Source organism: Nothobranchius furzeri, chromosome 15, assembly GCF_043380555.1.
Source record: "Nothobranchius furzeri strain GRZ-AD chromosome 15, NfurGRZ-RIMD1, whole genome shotgun sequence".
NCBI lineage: Eukaryota > Metazoa > Chordata > Actinopteri > Cyprinodontiformes > Nothobranchiidae > Nothobranchius > Nothobranchius furzeri.
This window is the reverse complement of record NC_091755.1, coordinates 48,403,655-48,416,704: the sequence shown is the minus strand read 5'-3', so window position 1 is coordinate 48,416,704 and position 13,050 is coordinate 48,403,655. Positions and strand designations below refer to the sequence as shown.

General features: G+C 40.7%; 2 protein-coding genes across 7 annotated transcripts in view; both read right to left on the bottom strand.

The window, feature by feature from the left end:
• usp19 (ubiquitin specific peptidase 19) overlaps positions 1–8,272 on the bottom strand; it is a 32,104-nt gene extending 23,832 nt beyond the window's left edge. For all 6 annotated transcript variants that reach the window (XM_015968730.3, XM_054746199.2, XM_015968726.3 and 3 more), the window contains exons 1-2: positions 8,040–8,272; positions 1,100–1,490 (exon numbers count right to left, since the gene is read on the bottom strand). In XM_015968730.3, coding sequence (XP_015824216.3) covers positions 1,100–1,325 — 226 coding nt within the window. In that variant the 5' untranslated portion in view covers positions 1,326–1,490; positions 8,040–8,272. The remainder of the gene's footprint in view (positions 1–1,099; positions 1,491–8,039) is intronic.
• Positions 8,273–11,123: 2,851 nt separating this feature from the next.
• Positions 11,124–13,050, bottom strand: part of lamb2 (laminin, beta 2 (laminin S)) — a 60,823-nt gene continuing 58,896 nt past the window's right edge. Inside the window, exons 34-35 of the mRNA XM_015968731.3 lie at positions 11,719–11,878; positions 11,124–11,497 (exon numbers count right to left, since the gene is read on the bottom strand). Of these exons, the coding sequence (XP_015824217.3) occupies positions 11,361–11,497; positions 11,719–11,878 (297 nt within the window). The 3' untranslated portion in view covers positions 11,124–11,360. The remainder of the gene's footprint in view (positions 11,498–11,718; positions 11,879–13,050) is intronic.

Below are 13,050 nucleotides of genomic sequence, written 5' to 3'. Positions count from 1 at the left end.
TGTAGTGTTTATTCTCTTACAGTAACAATTTATCAATTTTTTTGAGGAATTTATTTGAGATTTTCTGGTTTTTGTTAATTGTGCAATAGAAAAATAATCATTAGATAAATTTTCTAAATAGTCATTAGAATAGTCGACTATTCGATAAAATAATCGTCAGAATAATCGTTTTAAAAATAATCATTTACCCCCAGCCCTAGCGCACACGCACACGCACACGCACACACACACACACACACACACACACACACGTCAATCCAGAACACTCTTGTATTAGCTACAGCCCAGCTCACACAGCAAGATTACCATAACAGCTCTAAAGATTATCTTATCAGATAATCCTGTCGTGGGTGGTGTGTTAAGAGCTTTCTGCTCTGTTCGGACATGTCAGGACCGCTCTGATCACTGATTGAGGATATTCATCATTTTGGGTTGTCTTAGCTCGACTTCCAGGACAAACAAGCGTGCTGCTTGTTGAATGTGACATGTGGCCAATCAGAAATCGAGGTGACGGAGGTGTGCTGTACAACACGAGGGGAAGCTTCCTCACCTGCAATGTTTGTTTACTTCTAAGCCATGTTTGATCTTGAAAAATTTTGAGAGATTTCCTGTCTTGACTGGGGGATGTTTATGTGAGATGCGTTGTCTTTGTTGTCTGGCTGTACACCACACACTGTAGGACCAAAAATCTTATTCCATGCTGTAGTTCTTTTTTAAAACACAGAACAGTTTTATTACCTGTTTTCCCGCTACGTTTCGTTAGGTAACAAAACTGTTGTGTTTTAAAAAAGAACTACAGCATGGAATTAGAAATACGACACAGCAAAAACACACCTAAGATGACCAAAAATCTTGCCATGTGAACCGGACTTTAGACATCAGCCGTCAAAGTCACAGCATCCAAATGTATTTGTACAAAAATGATTGTATTCTGAGTAGGTTCTCTTTACTTGGTAGATAATAATATCCATCATGATCTCATTTGTAATTTAACAAAAGGGTTTGAATGAACAAAACAGTGCTGAACCTTTCCTCCTGATCCATTTCCAAATCAATGACTTTCACATCAATAATCATTTATTAGTAGAAAGACTTCTACCTTTCTTGACCTCCGCGAGAACCCCATCCACCGAAGCATTGGCTGCTGCTGCAGCTCTTTTAGCCTCTCTGCTCTCCTGATTGGCCCGGTCCTTCTGCTTCTTCTTACTGGTGCTGGGGGCCAGGTCCGAGGCATTCTCCCTACCACCGCCTCCTTTCCGCTGAGCTCCATCGTGATGGCCCGCCGTCTCACCGCCAGCCACACCACTGGCTCCGCTGCTGGCCATCTTCAGGAACTTGGCACTAACGGGATGCCCGTCGCCGGAATCACTGCCGCTGCTGGGGTCTGGATCTGAGGTGTGCCTCTTCCTGCCTGGCCCAGCTATCTTGGCGATGACACTGGTCTGAACTCTCCCAGAACAGAATCAGGATGTTCAACGAGGGACGGGGATCTGCAACAGAAAGCGCAGAGTTCATTAATGAACAAATGGAAGATACAAAATAAAAACAAATAGTAATACCCAAAAGACGAGTGCCAGCTGCCGTGCTGAAAACTTTAACTCATGACTGCCTCTGCTCTGAAAGAGAGTACTGTACTTAATGAATTATCTTTAGGCAATGCGAGCGTGTACTGGCAAGAATCTGACGGTACGATGTTTATTAATGATACACAATAATACATAGGAGAGAACACAATGTACTGCGACACTAAAAGCTAGATGATATAAGCAACTTTTAAGGATAAATTTAGTTGGAAGACACATCCAGGGTTATAGGGAGCCTAACCCCGGGTTTCCACAGGAGCCGTCAGCAGCACGTTACTGCAGCAGCACGTCTTGCTCACGTTAGCTGCTGCTTGGCCCTTCCCACGAGATGCGAAGCAGCAGGGGAGCAGCTGTCACCGACAGAGCACGAAGTCACACGAGTGAATTCGTCAGTAAACACAACAACAAGCAGGAGAAAACTACAACATGGTTTGTGTTTTATGTTCTGTCCATTTTATAATCGCCAATACGGACCTGAAAAACAAAGGAAACCGCTAGCTAGGTGATAACTTCTCACGGGGACGCACAGTTAGTAACCTTTTTTAAAAGTAAAGCAATCGGAAGGCAGTACGTTTCTTTATTCTGAAAATCTTGGGAGCTTATCTCCATTTCCGCGTCAGATTTCCTGTCTTTCCTTCCCCAAAAATGTCAAACTTGACCCGTTTCAGAGGCGTGGCGCGTAGAAAATAGAACCGGCGCGTAAAGGCCGCGACATGCTGCTCCTGAGACGCGGCCGACTCACGCTGCTGACGGCTCCAGTGGAAAAGGTTCTGTTGACCACAGCGGTTCCTATCAGCAGCTATGACGTGCTGCTGACGGCTCCTGTGGAAAGCCGGGGTTAATCTCCCCGTCCGGTCGGATCACAAGTTCCTGAACAGGGCTATAAGAGTTATCATCTAATCCGCTTGCCTTACGTGCTGAACCACATAAGTTGTACTTCAATTTAAACTATAAGTAATTATGTGTGTTTCAACTACAGGGAGTGCAGAATTATTAGGCAAGTTGTATTTTTGAGGAATAATTTTATTATTGAACAACAACCATGTTCTCAATGAACCCAAACAACTCATTAATATCAAAGCTGAATGTTTTTGGAAGTAGTTTTTAGTTTGTTTTTAGTTTGAGCTATTTTAGGGGGATACCTGTGTGTGCAGGTGACTATTACTGTGCATAATTAGGCAACTTAACAAAAAACAAATATATACCCATTTCAATTATTTATTTTTACCAGTGAAACCAATATAACATCTCCACATTCCCAAATATACATTTCTGACTTTCAAAAACAATACAAAAACAAATCAGCGACCAATATAGCCACCTTTCTTTGCAAGGACACTCAAAAGCCTGCCATCCATGGATTCTGTCAGTGTTTTGATCTGTTCACCATCAACATTGCGTGCAGCAGCAACCACAGCCTCCCAGACACGGTTCAGAGAGGTGTACCGTTTTCCCTCCTTGTAAATCTCACATTTGATGATTGACCACATGTTCTCAATGGGGTTCAGATCAGGTGAACAAGGAGGCCATGTCATTAGTTTTCCTTCTTTTATACCCTTTCTTGCCAGCCACGCTGTGGAGTACTTGGACGCGTGTGATGGAGCATTGTCCTGCATGAAAATCATGTTTTTCTTGAAGGATGCAGACTTCTTCCTGTACCACTGCTTGAAGAAGGTGTCTTCCAGAAACTGGCAGTAGGACTGGGAGTTGAGCTTGACTCCATCCTCAACCCGAAAACGCCCCACAAGCTCATCTTTGATGATACCAGCCCAAACCAGTACTCCACCTCCATCTTGCTGGCGTCTGAGTCGTACTGGAGCTCTCTGCCCTTAACCAATCCAGCCACGGGCCCATCCATCTGGCCCATCAAGACTCACTCTCATTTCATCAGTCCATAAAACCTTAGAAAAATCAGTCTTGAGACATTTCTTGGCCCAGTCTTGACGTTTCAGCTTGTGTGTCTTGTTCAGTGGTGGTCTTCTTTCAGCCTTTCTTACCTTGGCCATGTCTCTGAGTATTGCACACCTTGTGCTTTTGGGCACTCCAGTGATGTTGCAGCTCTGAAATATGGCCAAACTGGTGGCAAGTGGCATCTTGGCAGCTGCACGCTTGACTTTTCTCAGCTCATGGGCAGTTATTTTGCGCCTTGGTTTGTCCACACGCTTCTTGCGACCCTGTTGACTGTTTTGAATGAAATGCTTGATTGTTCGATGATCACGCTTCAGAAGCTTTGCAATTTTAAGACTGCTGCATCCCTCTGCAAGATATCTCACTATGTTTGACTTTTCTGAGCCTGTCAAGTCCTTCTTTTGACCCATTTTGCCAAAGGAAAGGAAGTTGCCTAATAATTATGCACACCTGATATAGGGTGTTGATGTCATTAGACCACACCCCTTCTCATTACAGAGATACACATCACCTAATATGCTTAATAGGTAGTAGGCTTTCGAGCCTATACAGCTTGGAGTAAGACAACATGCATGAAGAGGATGATGTGGACAAAATACTAATTTGCCTAATAATTCTGCACTCCCTGTATGTTTGTCATCTGGACCTCTCTCCCCCTGAGTCTGAGATCAGTGGTCTCCTTCAAAAAGCAGCTGAAGACTCACCTGTTCAGGTTTTTTGGGTGACCTTTGTCGTCACTCTTTCCTTAATCCCTGGTTTCCCTCTTTCCTATTCATTTTCTCTCCCTTTCCTTACATTATTAATCACAATTTATTTTCTCACTTTAAACATATTTTTTTAAATATTTTTTATATTCAAAATTTATTTTTTTTTGTTTTCATGAAGCGTCTCGTGACTTTTAGCTTGAAATGCGCTATAGAAAAGATTGTTTTCTGTCGTTCGAGTACTTTGAGATTCATTTGCTTGTAAAGATTCATAATTTAAAAAGTCTACAAACCATATGTGATGTCACCAAACAAAATATTTTTACCAGGTGTAGCTGCTACACACCACATGGCCAGAATAATAGTGCTTTTTTCCCCACATTTAACACTCCTTCTGTCATCCTGGAAGGACTTGAAGCTCACTAAACTCAGTCACTTTTCTTTGCTTCTCATTTGATGATGTCAAACATTTGTAGTCCATTATGTCTTTTCACACAAAATCTAAAATAACTTGCCGCCGTTTAAAAATCTTGGCATCAAAATCTTTAAAGTTCACAAACATCATATGAAATCCATGGCGCATGTCAAAAGTGATCAGAAAATAACTTAATCTCTCATGCCTTTTTTTTTTTAAACAGGGGACCCATGGTCCCAAAGTAGATGGGTGTGACTTAACCCAATAACATGCATCCATGTCTCAAAAATGGTCTGTGGTTTATTTTCTGTTCCGTTCACATCAGCTACAGGGGATTTAACAGGAAATGAGGTGCGTTTACCCGCATGTGACTTTTATTTTGTAAGTTTCCAGATGTTTTACACCGCTTTTGTGTTTGACTTCCTGTCTGGTGCAATCTAAACTTCGGAGTGTGACGTGTTTTGTAAGCGCAGCGCATAAAAAAATACTTGAAGTGTAATGATAGTGTCCCCTCGCTTCTGGGGCGTGTCCAAAACGTCACACCATCATGCTGGTGGAAAGGAACTCATCCACTATAATGGGTAGTAGGTTTCGCAGCCGTTTCGCGATGCTTTCATGTGTAGAGGAAAGAATGGGCGAGGCTCCCAATCACGAGATCTCATTCCATCACAATGAAGTGTAAAGCAGTAAATACTGTTGCCACCTAGCAGTCTCATTTTCGATTGCACCACACAAAGAAATACAGCAATATTGTGCATGCTAAATCTCAACAGAAACATCAATACGCTGATTAGGGCCGGGCGACATGGCCTAAAATCAATATCACGATAAATTGAAGATTTCACCTCAATAACAATAAACGGACGGTAACTACATGTATGCGCAGAAACAAAAGTTGACCACTAGATGGGGCTGTCATGTGAATTACGTTGAGTCCCGTTAGCACTTTTTACAAGACACACGTGTCAGCAAGTCAGCGTAGTATTACATCAACGGTGTGTCTTATGAATGCGCTATGCCGGCATGGCGATGCACGAATTTTGCAGCATTCGTTCCACTTCGCTTGGTAGTAATATTGCTGTAATTGTCTAGCCTGGCAATAAATAAATGTATTATTTAGTCTGGCAACGTTCCATTGACGGCTCTCGGTTGTAGACGGGTTCTACAGTTGTCTTTCAAATGATCTCCACATGCTACTGGACAATGAATGTGACATACTCACCGCAACAGCCATCGGTAAATGAGGCGGTGCGCAGTTGAAGGAGAAAACACACAATTTTTTCCAAACAAAAAAAGCACTTAAATACATCTATCTGCTCCTGATTCTAATGAAGCCCAAGTTCTAATAGTCCTAAATGGATGTAAAAGCTGTTTCAAACGAGCTGTCGCCATCTTGTTTCACTTTGTTGCATCATCCCACCCACCAGGCATATAGAGTGCCCTGATTGGCCCACCATTATGGACCAATCACAGCTCTTTATGTGTTTGAAAAACCTCTAGAGAGCTGTAATTGGCCAGCCAGAATGCTGTTAAAAGGCTGGAGAGGTTCCAGTGGAGCATTCCTAGACCAAACTTTGCAAAGCAAGAATTTGGTCTACTTCACTAGGCTAGTAATTGTCTGCTATAAATGGCGATTGTGCCTTAGCGCAACAGAGGGAGGAATCATGATCACATGCAGAGTTACTGTCGAGCTCTGACCGGCAACTAGATTGAAATTTAAAGTAAACACTGCCGTAAGTTTTGCCTTTGTAAACAGAATCAGCTGAGACAACAAAGTGGAGCAATGCAGTGCTTCTGGAGCTTCTCTCCGTTTGAGGTGTAGCTCAGATCACGAGTCAGCAAAGGGACTGTGAAGGACAGACATCTTTAGGAGCAGCTTGTTACAAAAATCTTAATGATTTAATTGCAATAAGAAGCAATTTTTGTTCAAGATAAACAGAAGTCCGCGGCAGCACAGAGACCGCCTCCATATCCCCTTTATACCGCCATCGCTTAATCTTTTGCAAAAATGAAATGATTGTGCCACGGTCTGACCACTTATCAACGATCTAAGGCTCCCTGAAGCTGCCACGGCATTGCGACAAATTGACGGCATTGTTTTGTAAAAATGGCTGTATTCACGTGACTCAAGGTGGTACAGCTTCTTAATGGGATGTGAATGTCGCCAACCTACACACATTTTCTTAATTATTTAATTTATTAATATGAGGAAAACCCATATCGGTGAAAGTCAAACATTTTGATAACAGTAAATGTTCCATTTATTACCTAGCCCGAACACTGCTTTTTAAATATCGATTCAGTATTGTAACACAAGAAAATAAAAATCACAATATTTCAATATGTTGATATTTTCCATAGAGATGCACCGGTAATGATGCACATACCAATACGATATAAAAGTTAACCGATACCAGGAACCGATACCAATGCAGTTGCTTGAAAATGGCTTCACTGTAACTTGTCATTTCTGTTCACCTATTCTATTTTTTTGATTATTTCTATTCATATATTTTACTTTTTATCTACCTCACAGTCTTTTCCTGTTGAAAGCAGAGAAGAAAATAAAATCTGTATTCCAAATCATTGCATTTTTTTGTGTGGTAGAAGTATCGGTAATTGTGATAAAGTATATGCTGAGTAAATGTACAGACCTTTGATTATAAATGCACACTTCTTTCAGAGTACTTTGTGCAAGTAATGTAAAGTGGAGGGTTTTCTACACATCAAAGACAGTAATGCAATATGACACACACACGAGGGCCACAGGTTTGAGGTTTCAAATGCCAATGTATAAGGGGGACATTACACAGGAAGATTAGCCAAGTTACGTTTCTCTTCCTTAGCATAGCAACAGCAAGCTGCCATGGGGTGAAGAGGAAATAATACCCAGTAACTTAATAAGCAACAGTATTTAGGTTTATCACATAATTAGTCACACATATGTTCATTAAGCTAAACTGTATGGTTTTAACGTATTCTGTCCTTATCGTTGGTAGCTGCCTGGTGAGGGGTTTGTTTCGTAGCGCGCAGTGTTTAGTCGTGTCACGTGACATTAAACAATCTAACTAAAACACACGAGACGCAACACGTCAACACTTCAATTGAGTTTAGCCTTTACAGTTTGTCATCCGCCAAGACCTATTTCTGATATTTGTGCTTTTCAACCATCTCAATGCCCACAGTTTAAGGTCGCCGGACCTGACCTGCAGCGCCGCCTCATCAGGCAGAGGGCCAACATCAAATCAAGCGCTCCAGCAGCCGTCGATCTGCTAATGTCATTAGCAACATGCTAACGGTGGCTAAAACGAAAGACACCGAAACGACTAGGCGATTAACAAACACAGCATGACACCTCGTGGAAATTAACTTTCATTTGTTGTTAAAATCCCAAATCAAGAATTGAACCATAACTTGAGTCGTACGCACCTTTGGTGATAGTTCCGCCTGAACGCACAAAAACTGGCGACTTCTGCTTGCGTTTCACCCGGGTGCTGCTAGACTGTTCCTTCGCGGCCTCCGCCTGCTAGGCTCCTTCTGCTCGGAGTCCAGGGTGCTTCTAGAAAATTCCACATTCAACCAGGAGCCATTTCTGTCGGTCTACCGTCATCATCCCGAAACACACACGTGCAGCAGACTGTGTTAGATGTTTTGGTGTCGGCCTCGGCGGGGTGAGCCTACTTTGTTGGAAACAAAATATACTGCTGCCCGGCCAGACCCCTACGGCAGCCGTCGGGATTTCAAATGATCCGTTACTAACGCATTGTTCTCGTCCGTAAATTACGGGATGCGCCGTATTTTACGCGCAAACGCGTTGTGAATCTCAACGTGCGGTAACGCAACTTTTTGCATAAAGGCTGCCCCAATAGCCACTAGATTTCGGGGCGTTTCACCCAATCAGCGCACACTGCTAATAATAATAACACTCCTTAATAAAATTAAGGATTTCATTTGATTTCAAATAACCCCCAGGACAAACCACATCTCAAATGCTGAGGGCTATGGGGTTACGAATGTGCCAAAATTATGTTGTTGTCACTTTGTCCTTAAAACTTGTTGTCCAGCTGCTCTTATCTTGTAACAATCAGTGACATGAGATGTAGCCTTTATCTGTTGTACGATCATTGTCACGTGATGTGCCCGGAAAACCTCACCAGAGAGGCATCCTAACTAGATGCCCACCTCAACTGGCTCCTCTCGAAGCGGAGGAGCAGCGGACCTTCTCCAAGCCCCTCACGGATGGCCCAGCTTCTCACCCCATGTCTAAGGGCGAGCCCAGCCACCCTATTTATATATGTTAGCGACGCACAATATATTGGCATCAATATCGGTATCGGCTAATGTTAGTAATTTTTTTACACATCAGTCCGATAAATAAAACTGGGCCGATGTTAACAACCGATATGTTTTCCATCTTGTTTCCATTTGTTTATCCGTTTCAGAGGGTGAGAGGGTGGTGTGTATTTGTTTAGTCATGTGACAGTGATTGTAATACTCTCATATGCATACATGTGTGTGATGTGAGTACATAAAAATGTAAATTCAGCTTTAATTATTTTAATTCCATACAAGATCTGCTGATTTTAGAAGCATAAATGTTAGTATATCGGTATGTGTTAGTATATCGGTTATCGCATAGATATTAATATTGTATCGGCCCAAAAATGTCATGTCGGTGCATATCTATCTATCTATCTATCTATCTATCTATCTATCTATCTATCTATCTATCTATCTATCTATATATATATATATATATATTTATATATATTTATATATATATAGTGGCGGCCCTGCCACTGATAGGCCAGCAAGGCCGCATTGCACTCTGGGGGGGGGGGGGGGGGACGGTAAATTGGGTTTGTTTATTCAGTTTGTGGTGTTTTTAGGGTTATTTTGTTCGGGGTTATGTTAGTGTTGTTTCAGTTCAGAATTCATGCTGAGTTGTTAAATGTACGTGTGCGGGGATGAAAAGGGGAGCCATCCAACTATTAAAGTGTTCAATGTCTGCAACCTGTCGACTCTTCTTTGCTGCTTCGCACACACCCTGCTTGAGGGTGGTGCAGACCGCTACTATATATATATATATATATATATATATATATATATATATGTATATATATATATATATATATATATATACATATATATATATGTATATATATATATATATATATACATATATACATATATATATATACATATATATACATACATATATGTATATATATATATATATGTGTGTATATATAATGTTAATGCAACAAACACATAAAAACTACATTAAGGGGTGGGGATTTATCCAATAGACCTCTTTACAGAACTTAAAAATGAAAAAGGTACTAATTTTGAACAATTTCTGTTTATTTACATTGTAAAACTTGACAAATTTGTTTTGGTGTTTTCACTTTGGTAATTGTCTCTTATCTTGAAACTTGTAATAAGTACAATTGCATTATACTCTTAAAAACACAACTTATCATGCAGAAATGAAATAAGTTCACAATACTGTCAGTTTAAGGCACAAGTTTAATTATTAAACGCTTTTACTTCAATGAGTTACTACACACGTTTCATCACTACATGGGAATTATTCGCTGCAGCAGTTTCTAGTTTTATCGATGCAAAAATGTGGGTTTATTACCCAAAAGGGTAGATAATGAACCCCCATGTCTCATTGTTGTCTATAAAAAAACCAACAAGAACACAGAACAGAAAAAGGTCTGACCTGGAAACCTGGTGGTTGCTTACTGATAGACTCGACTTGTTGAAGCGTTTGTTTATGTCAACATTTCCCCCTAAATTAAAATGTGAGTTTTTTTAATCTGTTAAAATTTAAGCAAATCTGCTGTTGTGAATTCTGTCCTTGAAGAGCAAGTCACCCCCTACCAGAGTAGTACTTCTCTCCCACTTCTGTTTGAAAAATGCAACAAATGCTGTTGCCTAGCAGATCGAGAGGGTGGAGCCGCTAACAAATACACACACACACACACACACACACACACACACACACACAGGCTCACAACGACATTGTGACATCATATGGTACCAGCTAACGTTCTAGGGTACCTCTTAGCCAATAGCGATGGCAGATTTAAATTCAACGGCAGTGCAGAGTTTTTACCTGACAACGGCACAACACTGACAGTTTTAGGCAGAAAATTAAAATTTTTACTAAGATGCTCTAAAGTGCCAAACTACTGACGACACGTGTCTGCAGCACGATTAGACACACATTTATACAGTTTATCAGAAAAAAAGTTGATTTGAGGGCGACTTGCTCTTTAAGATTCGTTTTTTCTTTTTTTCTTTTAATTTTGTTTCTGCTCCAAGAAAACTGATGATAAATTCCCAACATGTTTATGACAGGGTCACAGAAGCCTGCTCAGTCATCCTGCGTAAAAAACTATCTGAACTCCAAACACATACAACAAAACCGCAACTACAGATATAGAACATAGAAAAATCAACCAACTGATTGTTTCAAAGCATCTTTTTCCTCCACACTTGTGCATCGTTATTTATTTTTGGGATATTCTGAATTAAAAGGCTTACATTCAATAATACCTTTTTCAAAATAAAATTAAAATTACGTCACAAACTACATTTACAGTAAAATATGTGCTGACAGACAAACTTTATAAGTTCAGTTGTGCAACAACAGGACACCGTTTATGGTTTTTGTATTTAACGACTAAATCAGAGCGACACGAAAATGGACGTGTTTCCTTTGGAGCGTGGAGCGGCAAGTTACTGACACGTGTTGTATATCTGGATCTGTTTGTTGATGTCTTTGAGGATGTCTCTCATCTTGTCCTCCAAACCGTCCAGCTGCCGGGCTTTGCCCTCCAGTCTTCTCCGGTTGTCTTCATAATTTGTCTCCAGTTCTGCAGGAATCAGGATTTTTTTGGACACAGGACAGGGTTAGAAAGACTTCACACAAGTGTTCAAAACCAAGGTTGTTGTTGTTGTTTTTGTTTATGACAGAAAATCTACTGAATGTAAATGTAAATGACTGAAATTGTTTTAACTAAATCCTGATTCCTAACCCAAGGAGCAATTCCCCTCCTCAGCACACATAAATCCAAACCCACGACTCAAACTGTACCTGCTAGTTTCTGCAGCTTGTTTTGAGCGTCCTTCAGCAGCTTCTTCGCCTCTTCTCTGAGACCTTCTGCCTTGTTCTTGGCGCCGTGCACAGCCTTGGCTTTGGTGTCAACTCGCTGCTGCACCTCGTTGTATTTATCGGTCAGCTGGCCGTCTAAAATCTGAACGTGGAGAGATTTTTCGTTACTAGCCGAGTCTGTTGTGAATGAAGCTAAAGCCAGCATATAACCAGGTGGGACGGGGGTTTGCAAAAGGTTTTTTAATCTTTCACAGGGGTTAAAAATTAGAAAATGATTGTTTTGTCAAAATATTCGGAGTAATCTGGAGCTCGTCTCGAATCCTTTTCAGTTTAGTTTAAGTGAGTCAGAGATGTAAGACAACTTTAGTAGGGTGGGTGATCCAAATGGGAATAAAATGAGGGCAAACTGCAAACAGACAGAGGCAAAATAATGAATAAAAAACATTAGAATTCCTAAATTACATGCTTTTATTTTGATAGCACTGTATTTATTAAAATATATGTGTGTAGTTGTTTTGGTGCTTATCTGCTTTGTTGTATTAATCTTGCATTGTTGCTCAAAATAAGTAGTTAAATAAATGAGCAAGTAAGTAAACTAGTAAGTATGTAAGTAAACAAGTAAATAAATAAGTCAGTAAATAAATAAATAAGCAAGTAAACAAATAAGTGAGTATGTAAGTAAGTAAAAAAGTTAATAAAGAAGTAAGTCAGTAAATAAATAAATAAGCACGTAAGTAAACAAGTAAGTGAGTGAATTAGTAAACAAGTTAACTCTGCACCTGCTGAGTGGACGCTGGCACGTTTGGCTGCCACTGCTCTCTGGTCTTTCCTATCCGCTTTAAATTTAGACGGTTTTACCTGATTTTATTTTTATCTGTTTTTATTTTTTTTATCTGTTTTTAATCTCTGATTTGGATGTCGGTATTTTTCTTTAATTAGCTGTGTGTACCAGAGGCCTCTTGGTCCCTGTACCACCTGGACAACGCCCTACCTACTATCACACCCTGTCCTGTCTCCCTGTTTGGTTCAACCATAGGCGTCATTTTAACCGGGGACGCCGGGGACATGTCCCTGGCAAAATTTGTGATTGGCAGCTGTGTCCCCCCCACTTTCAAAAACGCCTGCTGATGAGGATTTTTGTTTTACCAGCTCAGATCTTATACCAGGGGTCGGCAACCTGTTCCCATCAAAGAGCCATTATTACCCGTTTCCCACGGTAATTTTGGACGGACCTTAATAAGCAGTGACTTAGTGAAGCAGGCAGGTCGCGCTAGAAAATTTAGTTTAAAAAGACGTCATAAATGTTTTCCCCCA